This window comes from Salvelinus sp. IW2-2015, linkage group LG18 (genome assembly GCF_002910315.2).
Source record: "Salvelinus sp. IW2-2015 linkage group LG18, ASM291031v2, whole genome shotgun sequence".
Lineage (NCBI taxonomy): Eukaryota > Metazoa > Chordata > Actinopteri > Salmoniformes > Salmonidae > Salvelinus > Salvelinus sp. IW2-2015.
In genome coordinates, this window is record NC_036858.1 from 48,077,247 (window position 1) to 48,094,653 (window position 17,407).

Sequence of the window (17,407 nt, forward strand, 5' to 3'; positions counted from 1 at the left end):
AAGTTTACATACACTTAGGTTTGGAGTCATTAAAACTTGTTTTTCAACCACGCCACAAATTTCTTGTTAACAAACGTTTCTCAGAGTCGTGGCTGAACAAGGACATGGATAATATATATCTAGCTGTTTTTTCTATGCATTGGCAGGATTGAAAGGCGGCCTCGGGTAAACTCAAGGGRGGAGATGTGTGTTTCTTTGTTAACAACAGCTGGTGCGCAATATATAATATTAAGGAAGTCTCAAGGTTCTGATCGCCTGAATTCGAATACCTCATGATAAGCTGTAGACCAGGGGTATTCAACTCTTACAACCTACGAGGGCCGGAGCCTGCTGGTTTTCTGTTCTACCTGTTAATTAACCATTTGGTATCCCAGGTCTAAATCAGTCCCTGATTAGAGGGGAACAATGAAAGAATGCAGGGGTGCGTGCTTAGTCCCCTTCTGTGCTCCATGTTCACCCACGACTGCTTGACCGCTCCAACACCATCATTAAGTTTATAGACGACACGACAGTGCTAGCTCTGATCTCCGACGATGATGAGGCAGCCTATAGGGAGGAAGTCAGAGACCTGGCAGTGTGGTACCAGGACAACAACCTCCAAGACAAAGGAGCTGATCGTGGACTACAGGAAACGGAAGGCAGAGCACACGCCCATTCAATAGGGCTGTAGTGGAGCAGGTTGAGAGCTTCAAGTTCCTCGGTGTTCACATCACTAAGGATCTATCATGGTCCACAAACACCAACACAGTCATGAAGAGGGCACGACTCAAAAAGTTATAGAGCTAACCATTGAGAGCATATTGACTGGCTGCATCACCGCTTGGTATGGCAACTGCTTGGCATCTGACCACAAGGTGCTACAGAAGGTAGTGCGTACGAGCTCCCTGCCATCCAGGACCTCTATACCAGGCGGTGTCAGATGAAGGCCCTAAAATTGGTCAAATACTCCCAGCCACCCAAGTCATAGACTGTTCTCTCTGCTACCGCACGGAAAGCGGTACCGGAGCAAGTTTAATAATGAACATTTGGAATATGTATATGAGATTATATTAATAGTTATTATATTTATATCCTAGCCTATTACTTGCTGCAATATTATATTAGTAGGCCTAGCCTATACTCATATGTCCAAGTGATGTGTTGGAAGCAAACAGGATAAATCATAATGTTGGATTGTTTCAGTCAACTCCCATCATCCCACATCCTCTCCATGAGCAACAGAATGCAATGTCCCTTATTGTAATGAGTATGACCCAATTATGGGCCTAAAGGTTACTGCTGGTCACTGACTCTGGAAAGATGACTACGCCTATTAACCAGCAGCTATCCAACCACGTTGACACAAGTTGCGTAATTTTATACATAAGGAGTGTGAAATAATGTGTGACTGTAAAATTATTATATTTTTTTTACTTTTTCTGGATGACTTTCAGCATTTCAGTCAGGGGTTGTAAAACGTTAAACATCAGATAATCAGGCAACCAATGAAACTGTCAGGGTAGAGGTGGCGTCAAATGCTCCTCGACCAATTGGAGTCTTTAAAACGACGTCTGAACAAGAAACTCAGCAGCAGGCTTAGCTAGGGAGGCGGAATCATCATCACGAGTAGAGCTGCGCAACGTTCGCCCGAAGAAGCTATCTCGTCGTTGTGCGCCTTTTGATACATTGTAACGATTCTCTTCATTCTACGCTGTAAATTATGTATTCGATGCCAGTTGATAGCAATTTGTGTGCATATTTGATAGTAGCCTATGCTATCCTAGCGTTGCACCAGGAAATCGAGCACGCACTTTAACTTAACGTTAAAGTTGCTCGATTCCTTGGTGGGATGAACGAGGATGCCCGTGTTTGTCATGTTAATTGAATAGYTATCTGTCCTCTTTCTAGCACAGATCTCATCTCAACACGGCGTATTAACTACAGACTCCCACAGCAGAAATGACAGCGACGGAGACGAGAAACCCCAACAAGCAACAAAACAGAGATGCTGTGGTGGCAGAAACGTCTACGAGAGATGATGTTTTTGATGATAGTTATAAAGCAAAAGAGGGCCCTAAACCGCGGATGAGACTGGTGTGGAGAAACGTCATATTAATGGTTTTATTACATGCTGGAGCGCTTTACGGACTGATGCTCGTGCCCTCCACCTCGGCCTTAACTCTGGCTTGGAGTAAGTATCGCCATTTACTTAATGTGCCGTTTTATTTGCCTTTTATTTTTGCCTTTTATCGGGGGTTTACGCCATTGTTAGTTTGACTACGCAGTATAGTTAATCCGGCGTTAAAAAAAAAAAAAAATCCGGTCGACATTAGAAAACAGAATGTGGTGAATCTGGGTGATACGTTTGGTGGCGTTACACCGACATGTTGCTTGCCCTCTGAGAATAGTGTTGAATGTTGGTAAATCTATTTTGAGGAACAACCACTTAATATTTTTTCCCATGGAAATAATAAACACATTCATACTATAGGACCTATGAGTTCTCTCGTCATATGTAACGGAATATGTAGCCTAACAGTTAACACCAGGGTTTCACAACCTTGGTCCTGTCCCCCCCCCCCAGGTGCACGTTTTGTTTTTTGCCGTAACTCAACGCAGCTGATTCAAATAATCAAAGCTTGATGAGTTGGTTATTTGAATCAGTTGCGTAGTGCTAGGGGAAAAACCAAAACGTGCACAGGGGGCAGGGCCAAGTTTGGGAAACCTGAGCTACACCATTATCACCTGATCATCACACCATGCATGCACCTATCAACTGAAGCGCTCATAGGCAGGCTACTGTGGTGCAGAGGGAGAACTAGATGTTTTGAAATGAGTGGCCTGAGGTAGCCCAAAGGCCGGCAGATGGCGATATTGGGTAGTTTTGGTCTTACCGTCCAAGCGCATTGTATGCGCTGGCAACAAACGTGTGCAACTGCCACCCACAATTCGGGGTGTTCCTGTATGTCGGCTTTCCTGCATCTTTTGGATGGTAAATTGAGACTCAATATCACCATCTGCCGGCCTTTGGGCTAGACTTGAGGCACCTCGGTTCACAATGGTGTAGCTATTTTCTGATGAAGAAACAATCTGTTTGCTTGTTTAGACAGAGACAATATGTGCAGGTTTTTTTGCGGAAGAATAGCTGGAATAGGTAGTTGGCCAGATGACGCATGACCTGGATTATACGGAACGACCCAAACTTTGTTTCCCCTGTTGCATATCCCCCCCTGTCTGTGTGCAGTGCTGAACTGCATATTATTCCACTGGGTGAGACGAAGAACAATTGCCATTCCAATAGACATTCCATTGTGAGAGGCTGCATGGCACCTAAACAGAATATCTTTGCTGCCTGGGCTGTTCGGCAGCCCAGAGTTCTCACATCCTAAGCAGCCTTGTCTGGCTACACATTCAGTACTTTTACAACAACAACCATGAGTGGAGTAGACATGCATACCTACTCCCACTGCCAGCTCCCAAACAGAAATAACTCACGACAGCAACAAGGCAGGGATGGGATATGATGTCCCCTGTATCTACTGGGAGTCAAATCTGTGCTTGACATGATTCTGTGCACATGTGTGAGTGTGCCAAACATGGGTGTCTGTTTATCTCTTTCTCGTCCTATCCCTCTTGCTCTCCCTCCCGTAGCTGTTGTGTGCTTCTTGCTTAGTGCCCTGGGTATAACTGCGGGGGCCCACCGCCTCTGGAGTCACAAGTCCTACAAGGCCTCCACCCCTCTGCGAGTCTTCCTGGCCCTTGCCAACTCCATGGCCTTCCAGGTAAACAAACAAAATCTCTGAATTTAATAATCTTTATTGACCTCAAGAGAGGATTGTATTTGTAACCAGCATAGGATACATACCGTGGGTATCACACAGTGCATTTGGAAAGTATTCAGATCCCTTGACTTTCTTCATTTTGTTACAGCTTATTCAAAAAATTTATKACATTTTTTTCTCAAACTACACACAACCCATAATGACAAAGCAAAAACAGGTTTAGACATTTTTGCAAGTGTATTAAAAACATAAATATTTTCAGACCCTTTACTCAGTACTTTAAGTACCCTTTGGCAGTGACTACAGCCTCCAGTCTTCTTGGGTATGACACTACAAGCTTGGTACACCTGTATTTGGGAGCTTCTCCCATTCTTCTCTGCAGATTTTGTCAGGTTAGATGGGGATGTCTTAAGATGGTCAATGGAAACAGGATACACCTGAGCTCAATTTCGAGTCTTGTAGCAAAGTGTTTGTGTACTTGTGTGAATAAGGTTTATATTCTTTTACAAATTTGCCAAAAATTCTAAACCTGTTTTTGCTTTGTCATTATGGGGTATTGGTGTGTAGATTGAGGGGGGGGGGGGATGTAATTAAGCATTTTAGAATGAGGCTGCAATGTAACAAGGTGGAAAAGTAAATGTCTGAATACATTCCAAATGCACTGTATCAAGCATCTGAGTAAGAATGCCAATCTAGGATCCGGTTCTCCCCTGTCCATGTAGACTCATTTTATTGTGATCTAAACGGCAAAACTGATCCTAAATCAGCACGTCTACTCTGAAACACTTGATACATACGGCCCAGATTCCTCACCATGGGTCTCGTGTACTACTGTATAGAGTACTATAGAGCTGGGACAATAAACACATTTGTCACCAACCATACCGCTCACTTATCACAGGCATTTTTCTGTTATCATTGATTACGGTATGTCGCCTATACAAGAGATGTGAATTTTTTAAAATAACTAAGTTTGCTAATGTGGGTGACTCAAATCAAATTTATTTATATAGCCCTTCTTACATCAGCTGATCTCTCAAGTGCTGTACAGAACCCAGCCTAAAATCCCAAGCAGCAAGCAATGCAGGTGTAGAAGCACGGTGGCTTAGGAAAAACTCCCTAGAAAGGCCAAACCTAGAGGAATCAGACTATGAGGGGTAGCCAGTCCTCTTCTGGCTGTGCCGGGTGGAGATTATAACAGAACATGGCCAAGATGTTCATAAATGACCAGCATGGTCAAATAATAATAATCACAGTAGTTGTCGAGGGTGCAACAAGTCAGCACCTCAGGAGTAAATGTCAGTTGGCTTTTCATAGCCGATCATTAAGAGTATTCTCTACCGCTCTTGCTGTCTCTAGAGAGTTGAAAACAGCAGGTCTGGGACAGGTAGCACGTCCGGTGAACAGGTCAGGGTTCCATAGCCGCAGGCAGAACAGTTGCAACTGGAGCACCAGCAGGCCAGGTGGCCTGGGGACAGCAAGGAGTCATCATGCCAGGTAGTCCTGAGGCATGGTCATAGGGCTCAGGTCCTCCGAGAGAGAGAATTAGAGAGAGCATACTTCAATTCACACGGATAAGACAGGAGAAGTACTCCAGATATAACAGACTGACCCTAGCCCCCTGACACATAAACTACTGCAGCATAAATACTGGAGGCTGAGACAGGAGTGGTCAGGAGACACTGTGGCACCATCTGATGATACCCCCAGACAGGGCCAAACAGGCAGGATATAACCCCACCCACTTTGCCAAAGCACAGCCCCCACACCGCTAGAGTGATATCTTCAACCACCAACTTACCATCCTGAGACCAGGCCGAGTATAGCCCACAAAGATCTCCGCCACGGCACAACCCAATAAGGGCCAAATGTATTTCCCCTACGCTTGTCTTCGCCTATTTTTGTTGCTATAGGCTACAACAACAATCCCATGTATAAATTAATCAGGGAAAACTGTATTTTGAAGCAGAAAGGGAATCAATCCTGGTCCAGTTCCTATCATTAGCCAGTGTGGTGGTCTGCAGCTGACCCTGGTTACAACCATCACAGTAGTTTGTGTGTATGTGTATATATTTTTTTCCTTCTCCCCATTTCACCTAGCTGTACTACTGTACATGCTGCTGTTATTATTGTTGGATAAAGTGCCTCCTAAACAACCACATTTCTATTGTTTCCTCCAGAATGACATTTACGAGTGGGCGAGGGACCACCGGGTTCACCACAAGTACTCCGAGACGGATGCGGACCCCCACAATGCACTGCGGGGCTTCTTCTTCGCTCACATTGGCTGGCTGCTCGTCCGCAAGCACCCTGACGTGATCGAGAAGGGCAAGAAGCTGGAGCTGACGGACCTGAAGGCAGATAAAGTCGTCATGTTCCAGAGAAAGTAAGTAGAGAAGGGTCTCTGCCCTGTCTAGTCCTTCATATCTGATGTCTTCTCTTATATGCCATTTTAGCAGACGCTTTTATCGAAAGTGGCTTATAGAGCATGTATAAGCCACTTGGATGGGTGGCCCCAGCGTAAACCGAAACCATGATCTTGGCGTTGCAAGCCCCATGCTCTACCAATTGAGCCACACGATACTATGTTATCTGTTGGTATATGGTAAAGAGTTTCTTACCTACATACAGTAGCAGTCATTAGTGGGGTGACTTCTTTCCTGGTAGTATTTTTAAAGGTTGGCCCTGGCAGTGCCCTCACTCTGAATCATGCAGTGTTGTACAGGTAACTGCCTCAATAAAGGAAACGCCAACATGAAGTGTCTTAACAGGGTGTTGGGCCAGCACAGTTTCCATGTGCCTTGGCCTAGATTCTACAGGTGTCTGGAATCCTATTGGAGGGATGCAACAATTTGTTTTCCACAAGAAATTCCATAATTTGGTGTGGTGGATAACGCTGTCTCAGGCACCACTCCAGAATCTCCCATAAGTATTCAATTGGGTTGATCTGGTGACTGACACAACCACACCCTTAAAACCCCCTATGCTCAGTTGAGACCCCTCTTTCAAAGTCACAGATATTTTCTAGCCATGGTAGCCAAAATAATGGGCAACTGGGCATTTTTATACATTACCCCGAATCAATAAAAAAAATGTCTCATGCCTGAATACAACGGGTGTCGACTTTACTGTGAAGTGTTTGCTTACGAGCCTGTCCCAACGAGGCAGTTGCACAAACCTCCATTGGCAGTAGCATGCACAGAATGTGCCACAAAGGGGCAATTTTAGTCATTGTACACTTGAAAGAGCTCTGTATAAAATCCTATCCACCATATAAACCAACGGTTAGAGAACTAATGGCACATCACGTTTTGGACTGCATGTGACTGGTGATCAGATGACATTGAGTTTTGCATTTCCTCTCTACCATCAGCTATGCCACTGGACATAAGACATTGATCTTATCACTGCAATAATCAAGCAACCAAATCCGGTGTGTTCCACATCATTGTACGTATGTTCCACGAGACCAGCACAAGTGACGTGACAATATTGAGGTTTCATTTGAATTGATTTTCTATACGTGACTATCTAAAGTAAACCAAACTGAGTGCGCCACATATGTATAGAACAACAAGTCCCGCACACTGTTAAAGCTCCCAATTCACCGCTTTATTGACAACGTTTCCATCTGAAACGGATCTTCGTCAGGTCAAACACACTGAGTGCTCACATCCAAAAATATCCACATTTCACCTCACATGACGCATGGTGGGTGCAAAAAACATTTACATATCACTAATAATTAAATAACAATGAGATGGGTGCATGGAATGGTTCCAGAACATAATATATATTTACATAATTACCAAATGGGTAACCTGGAAGGCAAGACGAATCAAAGTATAGTAACATTCAGGTACAAAATGGTCTGATATCAAGCTCTTGAGACATCGAATCCAAAACAATTCTATTCTCAATAATAGATTATCAGTATCTCCGCCCCTCCTAGGAGTCTTAACATGTTCGATGCCAATGTATCTCAGAGCTAATGTTGTGACAAGCATCCATGAAATGTGCAGCCACAGGGTTTCTCTGGTCAAGGGTCCTGATATTACTCCTGTGTTCTGCTATCCTTGTTTTCAGAGCTCGTTTTGTTTTTCCAACATAGCATAGACCACAAATACATTTGATCAGGTATATCACATTTTGTGGAACGTGATGATGCCCTTAATCTTAATGGCCTTGCCTGTAATGGGGTTATTGGACATTGCATTTGTTCGTGAAGTTACACTGGGTGCATCCGCCACATCTATAGTTACCTTCCGGCACGTTGTCTAGAAAGGTACTGCTTGGCACTGGTGGAAGATCAGACCTCACCAACATTTGGCTGCTGTTGGGGGTGCGTCTGAAGACTACCCACAGGGTTCTTTAAACGTCTTTTCCAGTTGTGGATCAGTGCTCAAGATGTACCTGTTTAGTTTTTTTGTTTAACGTTTTTTTTTATAATGATGTGGTCAGTGTTTACCAAGTGGGGGGTACAGAAGGAAGCGTTGGTCAGGATGGCGGGGAGGTTTGGGCGTGAGGCTGTCATCGTGGGTCATATTTTTTTAACATTCCCTTGCGTCATGCAGCCATTCCTCTGGGTAACCCCGCTGTCTGAAACTTTAATCCAGATGGTCGGTTTGTTTGACAGTCACTAGTGTGCTCTCCATATTTGAGTTTCAGGGTCAGTTATTGCTGCATGCAGTTGTAATCGCACCGCTTGTATCTTCTCACGTATTCAACCCAGTTGTAATCGCACCGCTTGTATCTTCTCACGTATTCAACCCAGTTGTAATCGGCACCGCTTGTATCTTCTCACGTATTCAACCCAGTTGTAATCGCACCGCTTGTATCTTCTCACGTATTCAACCCAGTTGCTCAGCTATTTCCTGGATAATAAGAGCCATCAGATCAAATGAGCATTTGTTTGTAATTTGGCACCACTGGTCACAGATTCTCAGTCTCTGCTGATTGTGGGTGCCTTCTGGATTCTAAGGCTTTGTGGGATCAATTTCTTGCGCAAATAGTCGCTCAAAGTGACAGCGTGGAGATGCATATGTGTTTCTGTCATAGGTGTTTCAGTCTCTTGTAGTGATTCCGTTGTTTCAACATGATTGTCAAACAGTCTCTTGTCATACGGGCATTGTCTTCAGTTGTGAATTCAAATGTCTTATGGAGGTTAACATCCTCTTCAATTGGATTTGCCATCTCTGGTCGACACCCAAATGGCGGTGCGTAATGGAGTCTTGCTGTATGAAAAGAAAGTACCGTCTATAGAAAACTTTGGTCATACTCACATCCTTAAACATAGGTGCTGGGCTAATAAAGAATACTAGTATAGAACAAGAAAGCCCGCACACCGTTAACACTCCCAATTCACTGCTTTATTGACAACGTTTCCATCCGAAACGGATCTTTGTCAGGTCAAACACCTGTTCACGTCCCAAAAATATCCACATTTCTCCTCATGCATGCTCCACACATGTATCATTTGAAAAAAAGCATCTAATCAACAATGGCATTTTTATTAATTCTTCCAATTATTGACTTTTTCACAACTGCCAGCAGTTTGGCACCAAAGCATTTACAACGTAGACATAGTAAAATAAATCGGAGGGTGGCAGGTTTGAATCCCTGAGCTGACAAGGTGAACAAAATCTGTGTGCCCTTCAGCAAGGCACTTAACCCCAATTGCTCCAGGGTTGCTGTCGTTTTAATTTACATAAATTCAATGAAAGCCCACAGTATCACACTGTTATATTAACAGTATTGCACTTTTCATGTAGCTTACTTTTAGCCAGCTAATAGCCTTACCAATCAAGCAGCATTATGGACTAAATGTTAAAATCCGGTTGCTTCAGGATTATTTTGCTGTGACAATAATAGATCAAATTAAGATCCTACATCTATAGGTTGTGGTGTCCGTGACGACGCTGGCTGACTGATCTATTGATAAGAGCTGCCATCTCTGCCAGGGTCTCGATTGAGCCATACCCACACAAAGTACAGTGACTGGCTTGCCATTTATCAGCAGGCAGTGGGTACTCGTGTACGTAGTCCCAAACTAGTAGCACCACAGAAATGGGTCATTTTTAACTTTTTGGTGGAAGACTAAATCAACTGAATAGAATTCTTCAAAACATGTACTGAACTAGGTGTGACCTTCCATGGTTTAGAAACTCTGTTTATGAATCTAGGTGCTTGGGGTGGTGTTCACTTCCCCAGCTTTAGTAACTTAAATTTAATTTAGATTCAACATAACAGAATGGTTCCAGTTCTACTTACAAACTCTTGAGTAACACAGCTACTTTTGTTTGACGCATATAAATTCCAGTACTAATCTCACCCACCCACCCCAAAAATGAATGGTGGAGCTCTATAGATTTTATTTGTATTTGACATACACCAAACCAATGTCTCCTCATCTCTTCCCTCTCTGTCCCCTCTAGGTACTACAAGCTCTCTGTGGTTCTGCTGTGTTTCCTGGTGCCCATGTGGGTGCCTTGGTACCTGTGGGGTGAGTCCCTGTGGGTGGGCTACTTCGTCCCGGTCCTCATGCGGTACACCCTGGTGCTGAACTCTACCTGGCTGGTCAACTCTGCAGCTCACATGTGGGGCAACCGACCCTACGACCATAACATCAACCCCAGTGAGAACCGTTTCGTGGCCTTCAGTGCCATCGGTAAGGATCTGACTTAAAAAATATATATATTTAAGGTGGGGGGGGGGATTTGTCTGGAACACTACTATTGGCCAGAGCCTTGCACTCTATAGGAAAAGGCTGTTTGCCGTTTTGGACAAAGCCAATATGCCATTTTGTGTCTAACCACCATCACACTTGTACTGTATCCTTGCTGATGCAGCCTGGCATGGTGTAGTGTAGGCGGAACTCGCTAATCCAGTGGCCTGTGTTTACTTTGTGCAAGAGATCCTGCTGTTTGTGTGAAATCAGAGCTTCGGTCCGACTGATTGCATGTTCTACTATAAACTCGTCTGTATAGCTGCCTGTTTGTCAGCTGTGAAAATCATCATGTTTTAGTTGAATAGCTTAAAACGAGTGGAACTTGTAATTTTTACATTTTTAGTCCTTTAGCAGACTTATCTAGTGACTTATGGTAGTGAGTGCATACAGTTGTGCTTCTTTCATACTTATTTTTTACCATGGAGCGATGTTATTGTCTCAGCCTACAGTGTGTATATCTCGCAACATGTAAAGTGTTGGTTTCATGAGTTGAAATGTTTGATGCACACAGTTTATTTCTCTCAAGTTTGTGCACAAATTAGTTTACACCCCTGTTAGTGAGCGCTTCTCCTTTACCAAGATAATCCATCCACCTGACAGGTGTGGCATGTCAAGAAGCTGATTAAACAGCATGATCATTACACAGGTGCACCTAGTGCTGGAGACAATAAAAGGCCACTCTAAAATGTGAAGTTTTGTCACACAACCTGTCTCAAGTTGTCTAGGGCATGCAATATGCATTCTGACTGTAGGAAGGTCCACCAGAGCTGTTGCCAGAGAATTTAATTTATTTTCTCTACCATAAGCCGCCTCCAACATTTTAGAGTACTTGGCAGTATGTCCAACAGGCCTCACAACTGCAGATCACGTGTATGGTGTCATGTGGGCGAGCAGTTTGCTGATGTCAACGTTGTGAACAGAGTGCCCCGTGTTGGGGGGTATGGGCAGGCATAAGCTACGGACAAACTAACACAATTGTATTTTATCGATGGCAATACCATGACGAGATCCTGAGGCCCAATTTATAAAAATGTTTTAAAACATTTAAGCTATCTGTGACCAACAGTTGCCTATCTGTATTCCCAGTCATGTGTAATCCATAGATTAGGGTCTAATTAATTATTTTTTCAATTGACTGATTTCCTTATGAACTGTAACTGAGTAAAAAAATCTTTGAAATGGTTGCGTTTTTATATTTTTGTTCAATCTATAAACGAATATGGCTCGGACTTGCAACACTTGACTTAAGGCTGCTGTAGTTTGTGCAGGTTTGAGTGCTCTGGTTCAAGTTGGTGACCATAATTAACTTTGTTGAATCATGTATTTGAATGCTTGACTGGAACAAAATGTTGCACGCAGCAGCCCTCCAGGACTCAAGTTAGCCATCCATATTGTAGCACTTTTCAGACTCAGTGCTTTAGTTTACATATCGATTATGGTGATCAGATTGTTTTGAATCCTTTTTTTTTTTTTTTTTGTAACTTTCATAGATGCACACCTATAGTATTACCAGGTGCATGGAGTAAAGGGGATTCCAGCTCTTATTTTTTTTATTCTCTCAATCTAGACTTTGCTGTCACCTGTGACTGGCTATTGGTTTATGGTTTTAACCTGACTTTCCTGTCCCCTTGTATCCTTCCTGCCAGGCGAGGGCTTCCACAACTACCACCACACCTTCCCCTTTGACTACGCCACCAGTGAGTTCGGCATTAAGATGAACATCACCACTGCCTTCATAGACCTCATGTGCTTTCTGGGCCTGGCCAAGGACTGCAAGAGGGTGTCCCACGACCTCATTTCGGCCCGCGCCCAGCGAACAGGTGACGGCAGCCACAAGACTGGCTGAGTAATGTTGTCTCAAACCGTTACGGACTTGATGCGACCGATGCCAGATACGATAAAACAGGCTAAACCAATGAAAGAATGTAGCTGTAGTAAATTGCAGTATTGATGGAGTTAGTAGTGCTGCAGTTAGTAGTGATCAAACCATGGTCCATTGATGTCTGCTTCTGTGTTATGAGTTAAAAACCTATACTTGAGTTCCTCAGACTAATATTGGCTTTAAAATCGGTCCTAGACCTTTCAGTAAAGTTTCTATTTTTTWTTWTWTTTWTTTTTCTCCAATKAATGATGTGTGAGGTGACTAAGGAAAGTGATCTAATGGCCTGGCTAAGCTAGGTATGTTAGCACAGAAATTTAAAGAGTAAGTCACTATTGGTGGAAACCTGAAGTGTGTGGCGGCGATGGACGCTGTAATGCGTGACACTATTACACCAACCAAACTACCTGCCTGTGCCATCTGCACCAACAATGAAGATGGTAGGACGTTAACCTCTAATTTATTCATGAGCTATTATTAATTAACCATCTGGCACCTTTGAAATTGTGAAAAAAGTTTGAGGTTTCTTCACATTTTAGGCTAAGTAGGTGAAATTTGTTTTGATAATGTGTCGATTTCAATTCGGGCTGAATGATCCTGACATATGGATCCAAATCTTTCTATCAGTCACGCTTTGTTGACATTCATTCCCTAAGTGTGAAGTAGTTAAAATTCTTTAAAATCCTGGGGGAAGTCTACCTTTTGTCAAAAGTTTACATTTACGTTTAAGATGAAATGTAAGTTTTATATTTAACATGATTTGCTGTTATTAAGCCACCCTACTTCAGTCTTATTTTACTATAAGCTGCTGTGTTGAAACAGCCCTACTTACTTCTAAGTCAACATACTGTTGAGCTGTCATTATATACCAGACCATATTCCATATAGGCTGGTGTAGAAGTGCAGTTATGCGGCAGCGTTACATATTATTGCACCAGTTGACTCCTCCTGTCCAAGTTGCTCTTCACAGGAGATTAGTTCCTCTTGTAGAAGAGGATGAAGGAAGGTATCAGATCTCAAATTGCACATATATTCCCTGTATAGTGCATTATTTTTGACCAGGGCCCATTGTGGGCTCTGGTCAAAGGTAGTGCACTGTATATGGAATCGGGTGCCATTTGGGACGTACATAAGGTCTCTTCATTTGTGTATAACACGATTTATACCTCTGGATATTTTGTGGGGGCGACGGTGCCTGTGACTACAGTCGGATGGTCGAACAGAAGCCTGGTTGGTTGGGTTTTTTCCATCCTGCTTCAGAAACACTTCTGCACTGAAACGTAGTTAAAACGCAAACTCTGATCAGTCTTTATTATACAAAATAATAGTTGTTTGTATTTTTTACTCTTACTGCAGCTGAAGTTAAAAGTAAGGGACTTCGGTCTCCAATAGGTCAAGGTGAAAGAGGCTTTGAGAGCATTTGCATACGTGTCGTCTCGGTATCTTGAATTACATTTAGTCGACTCTTGCCCAAGATGCCTTATGGAAGTAATGTTATGTACTTTGCGCGCTTAGTAGATGTGGACATGTCTAGAAAAAGATGGATGCGACAGGGGAGGGAAAGGACAGCCAGGGGTTTAGTTAATTTGGTTGTACATCAATTGTAAGTTAACACTCTAGGAGTGAGGGGGGAAACTATAGGAATTCTACTTCYGAGTACTGAGGGGGAAAAATGGCATTTTGAATATTTGCTTTGGAGCTGTGGTTGAGTTATTTAATGAATTTCTTAATAGCTATATTGGCGAGAAAGTAATGGAAATAACTTATTTAACTCGAAAGTAAAAGGATAGACCATGTGCTTTGCATCCTTGGTATATTCTGTACAGTATCAGATTCTGAGGGATTAAGAACACATTTTTGCATAATAGTTAAACAAATGTGGTGTTTGGCTCTGAAGAAACAAGATTCCAGATTAGTTATGTATTTTGTCACACTTTGGTCTACCTTTCTCAGTGCAATTATTTTGTGCAGTGTTAACTTCTTGAAGTCTGAATGCCTTAAAAAAAACTGCAGCATTTTTTTCTAAGAATGTTCTACCCACTGTATGTACCGTAAATAAACCAAATTTTCTACATGTTGAAAAGCATGTCCTGCTGTCTGTTTGTTGTAATTCTGTAATCTCTCCATTTCTAATTGAATAAAAGACAAGTCATTGTCTTACCATTTACTTGTCCTTTTGCATCAATGTCTACAATTTTCTGCAAAGTGACTGGGGTGTATTCATTAGTGCACACCATAAATGTTTTGCAACAGGAAACACTTTTTTTGTTTTCTTATTTGGACAAGTTCAGGTTAGTTCCTCCCTGTTTGGTTCCAAGTGAATACACCCTTGGTGATGTTATTGAGGTGGTAAGCTGTGTAAGCAGCATTTATTCTCCCCATTAATATTAAATCATTTTAGGGAAACACATTGCAGCTATCATAGAAAGCCATTCTGACGGGCCTTGTCCCCAGGCTATTCTCTGGCCTATGCTCACAACCTCCCCGTACTGCTCACTGAATCATCATATGGGGGTTGTGTCATGGTATTTTAGAATTTAAACTTTACACTCAAACCCAACACCAAGTAGAATAAAAGTCCTAACACTTCAACAGCTCTCTTGAATGTGGCATTTACTGATTTACATTGCATATTCATAACCTGAACACAACATGAGGGTTGCATCTGAAACAAACCGTTCAGTTCATTTAAACGGCGTCTATGCGGACACTATGTACCGGTCGGCTTTACGTTTTTTTTCTCCAGAACTTGACCTTGTTTGCTGATAGTCAAATGCCATCACTTCCAAGCACCAAACTAAGTTTTTGTGTTGGTCCCCTAGGCTCCCTGGACTGTTCAGGTTGTAACTGATTATCTCAATCTCTCTGGACATAGTGTGCTTGCTACCAACTTCTTTTACATTCCACTAGTTCCACAGCCATCTGCTTATCAGTTCAATCTTGAGCTGGTCATGCTTGACACGTTCTCCTATCTGGCCTATCGCGCACAATCAGACCATGTGAGATTGCTATGCGTGTTCTCTCTCTGACCAACACTGAATGGCAGCAACAAGACACTGTTTTACTGTTTTCTCTGGTCATCGTCAGTGTGCCAGGGTCTTGGTCTATCTATGGTTTTTGTCTTGAGCCTTTGCTTTACGGGTTCATTTAAGTGCATTGGCTGATCGCGAGTTGAATGAAACATTCTGATATACTGCTAAAATACCGGTTTCAGTTTGTTGACTAACGTCTCTTCGAAAGCTAGCGCATATGCACCACCTACTGGGGAATGTTTCAAGCCAAGAATAACCACCACTGAAAATGACCCCTCTTCACTCTAATGAAATATAGACAGACTAATTCATTCTTATGTTGTACCAATATTTTAGCCTGGGTAGTGGTCTGTTTAGCTAACATTCCTCTCCTACTCTGTCATTACAAAACAATTTACAAGTACACAGAATATTTTTGGCTAATTCCAAATGGCCAGTTTGTGCCTAGACAGTGAAGACTTAGTTTATGCAAACAGTGTCAGAGTTGCAACAGGTTGACTAGTCCGGACCTGGGTTCAAATAGTATTTGCAATCTTTCAAATACTTTGATGGTTTGCTTTAGTCTGCCTAGAGTGCCAGGTAGGTGGGGGTTGTACTTTTGAGAATGTTCTATTGGTTTCATTGCAGCAGGCAAGCTCAATGAAGTACAGATAAAGTTTTTGAAATAATTTAAACAGTGCTTGAAGCCAGGTCTGTCTGTCCAGTTCCAGTGGGTGTCTCCACTACAGCACCGCTGTCTGTCTGGGAGCTGGCCAGCTCCCAGCGACATCACCCCTCTCTCCATTGGCTGCCTGGTGTCAGACCATCCACTCCACTACTCTGTATGTAATGCTTGTGTGGTCATCAGGCTGACAGTTTTAGCCCTGCACTGTCAAACGCTAATCTGCTTTGCTGGACACTAGACCTAGGCTGCAATATTAGCCTAGAAAATAGGCTAGGCTAACTTTTGTATTTTTTATGTATTTGTTTCTTAACAGGGTATCTTGCCTACTGCAGGACAGTTGGCACTGGTAGAATATTAGACAATCAGCCATTTTTTAACTTAAGATTTTCTTGCCAGCTGTTAGCTTTAAAATTGTATTATGAATGAATATATATATATATATATATATATATATAATTTAGTCTTACAAGTGTCTCAAGTGTAGGCTATAGAATTAGATTATTATGATTGGACTGCATACTGAGGGGATTTGCAGGATCATTCGATGTAGTCCATGGGCCAGTGGAAAAATGTTTCCACTTTGGCGTAGCAAACTTTTGATGGTATTACATTGTTCCCCACAAGCCCCTGATCAAATTGATCTATGATACCCTTTATGAAAATAAAAATAATACTGAAATGTACATTTACATAAGTATTCAGACCCTTTACTCAGTACTTTGTTGAAGCACCTTTGGCAGGGATTACAGCCTCGAGTCTTCTTGATTTTGACCCCAGTCATAGACTGTTCTCTCTACTACCGCGTGGCAAGCGGTAAGTCTATCACAAAAAGGCTTCTCAACAGATTTTTACCCCCAAGCCATAAGACTCCTGAACAGGTAATCAAATGGCCACCCAGACTATTTGCATTGTATGCCCCCCCTAACCCCTCTTTTACGCTGCTGCTACTCTCTGTTTATCATGTACATACTACCTCAATCAGCCCGACTAACCGGTGCCTGTATATAGCCTCGCTACTGTTATAGCCTTGCTACTGTTATTTTTCACTGTCTTTTTACTGTTGTTTTTATTTCTTTACTTACCTAATGCTCACCTAATTCCTTTAAAATATATATATATAATGAAATTGTACTGTTGGTTAGAGCCTGTAAGTAAGCATTTCACTGTAAAGTGAAATACCTGTTGTATTCAGGACACGTGACAAATAAACGTTGATTTGATTTGACGCTACAAGCTTGGCAAACCTGTATTTGGGGAGTTTTTCCCATTCTCTGCAGATCCTCTCAAGCTCTGTCAGGTCAGATTGGGAGTGTTGCTGCACAGCTATTTCAAATCAAATCAAAG

The 17,407-nt window shown here is 42.5% G+C and overlaps 1 protein-coding gene across 3 annotated transcripts; it reads left to right on the plus strand.

The window, feature by feature from the left end:
- The first annotated feature begins 1,558 nt into the window (after nt 1-1,558).
- Nucleotides 1,559-14,534, plus strand: LOC111977693 (acyl-CoA desaturase). 3 transcript variants are annotated; one of them, XM_024007241.2, is made up of 6 exons: nt 1,559-1,667; nt 1,888-2,170; nt 3,631-3,761; nt 5,942-6,147; nt 10,196-10,428; nt 12,135-14,534. In XM_024007241.2, the coding sequence occupies exons 2-6, from the start codon at nt 1,939-1,941 to the stop codon at nt 12,332-12,334; spliced, it is 1,002 nt and encodes a 333-aa protein (XP_023863009.1). In that variant the 5' UTR covers nt 1,559-1,667; nt 1,888-1,938; the 3' UTR covers nt 12,335-14,534. The 3 variants fall into 3 exon arrangements, with proteins under 3 accessions (XP_023863009.1, XP_023863010.1, XP_023863011.1); XM_024007242.2 differs by having other exon boundaries at nt 1,561-1,667; nt 1,893-2,170; XM_024007243.2 differs by having other exon boundaries at nt 1,579-1,692; nt 1,893-2,170.
- The last annotated feature ends 2,873 nt before the right edge of the window (nt 14,535-17,407 follow it).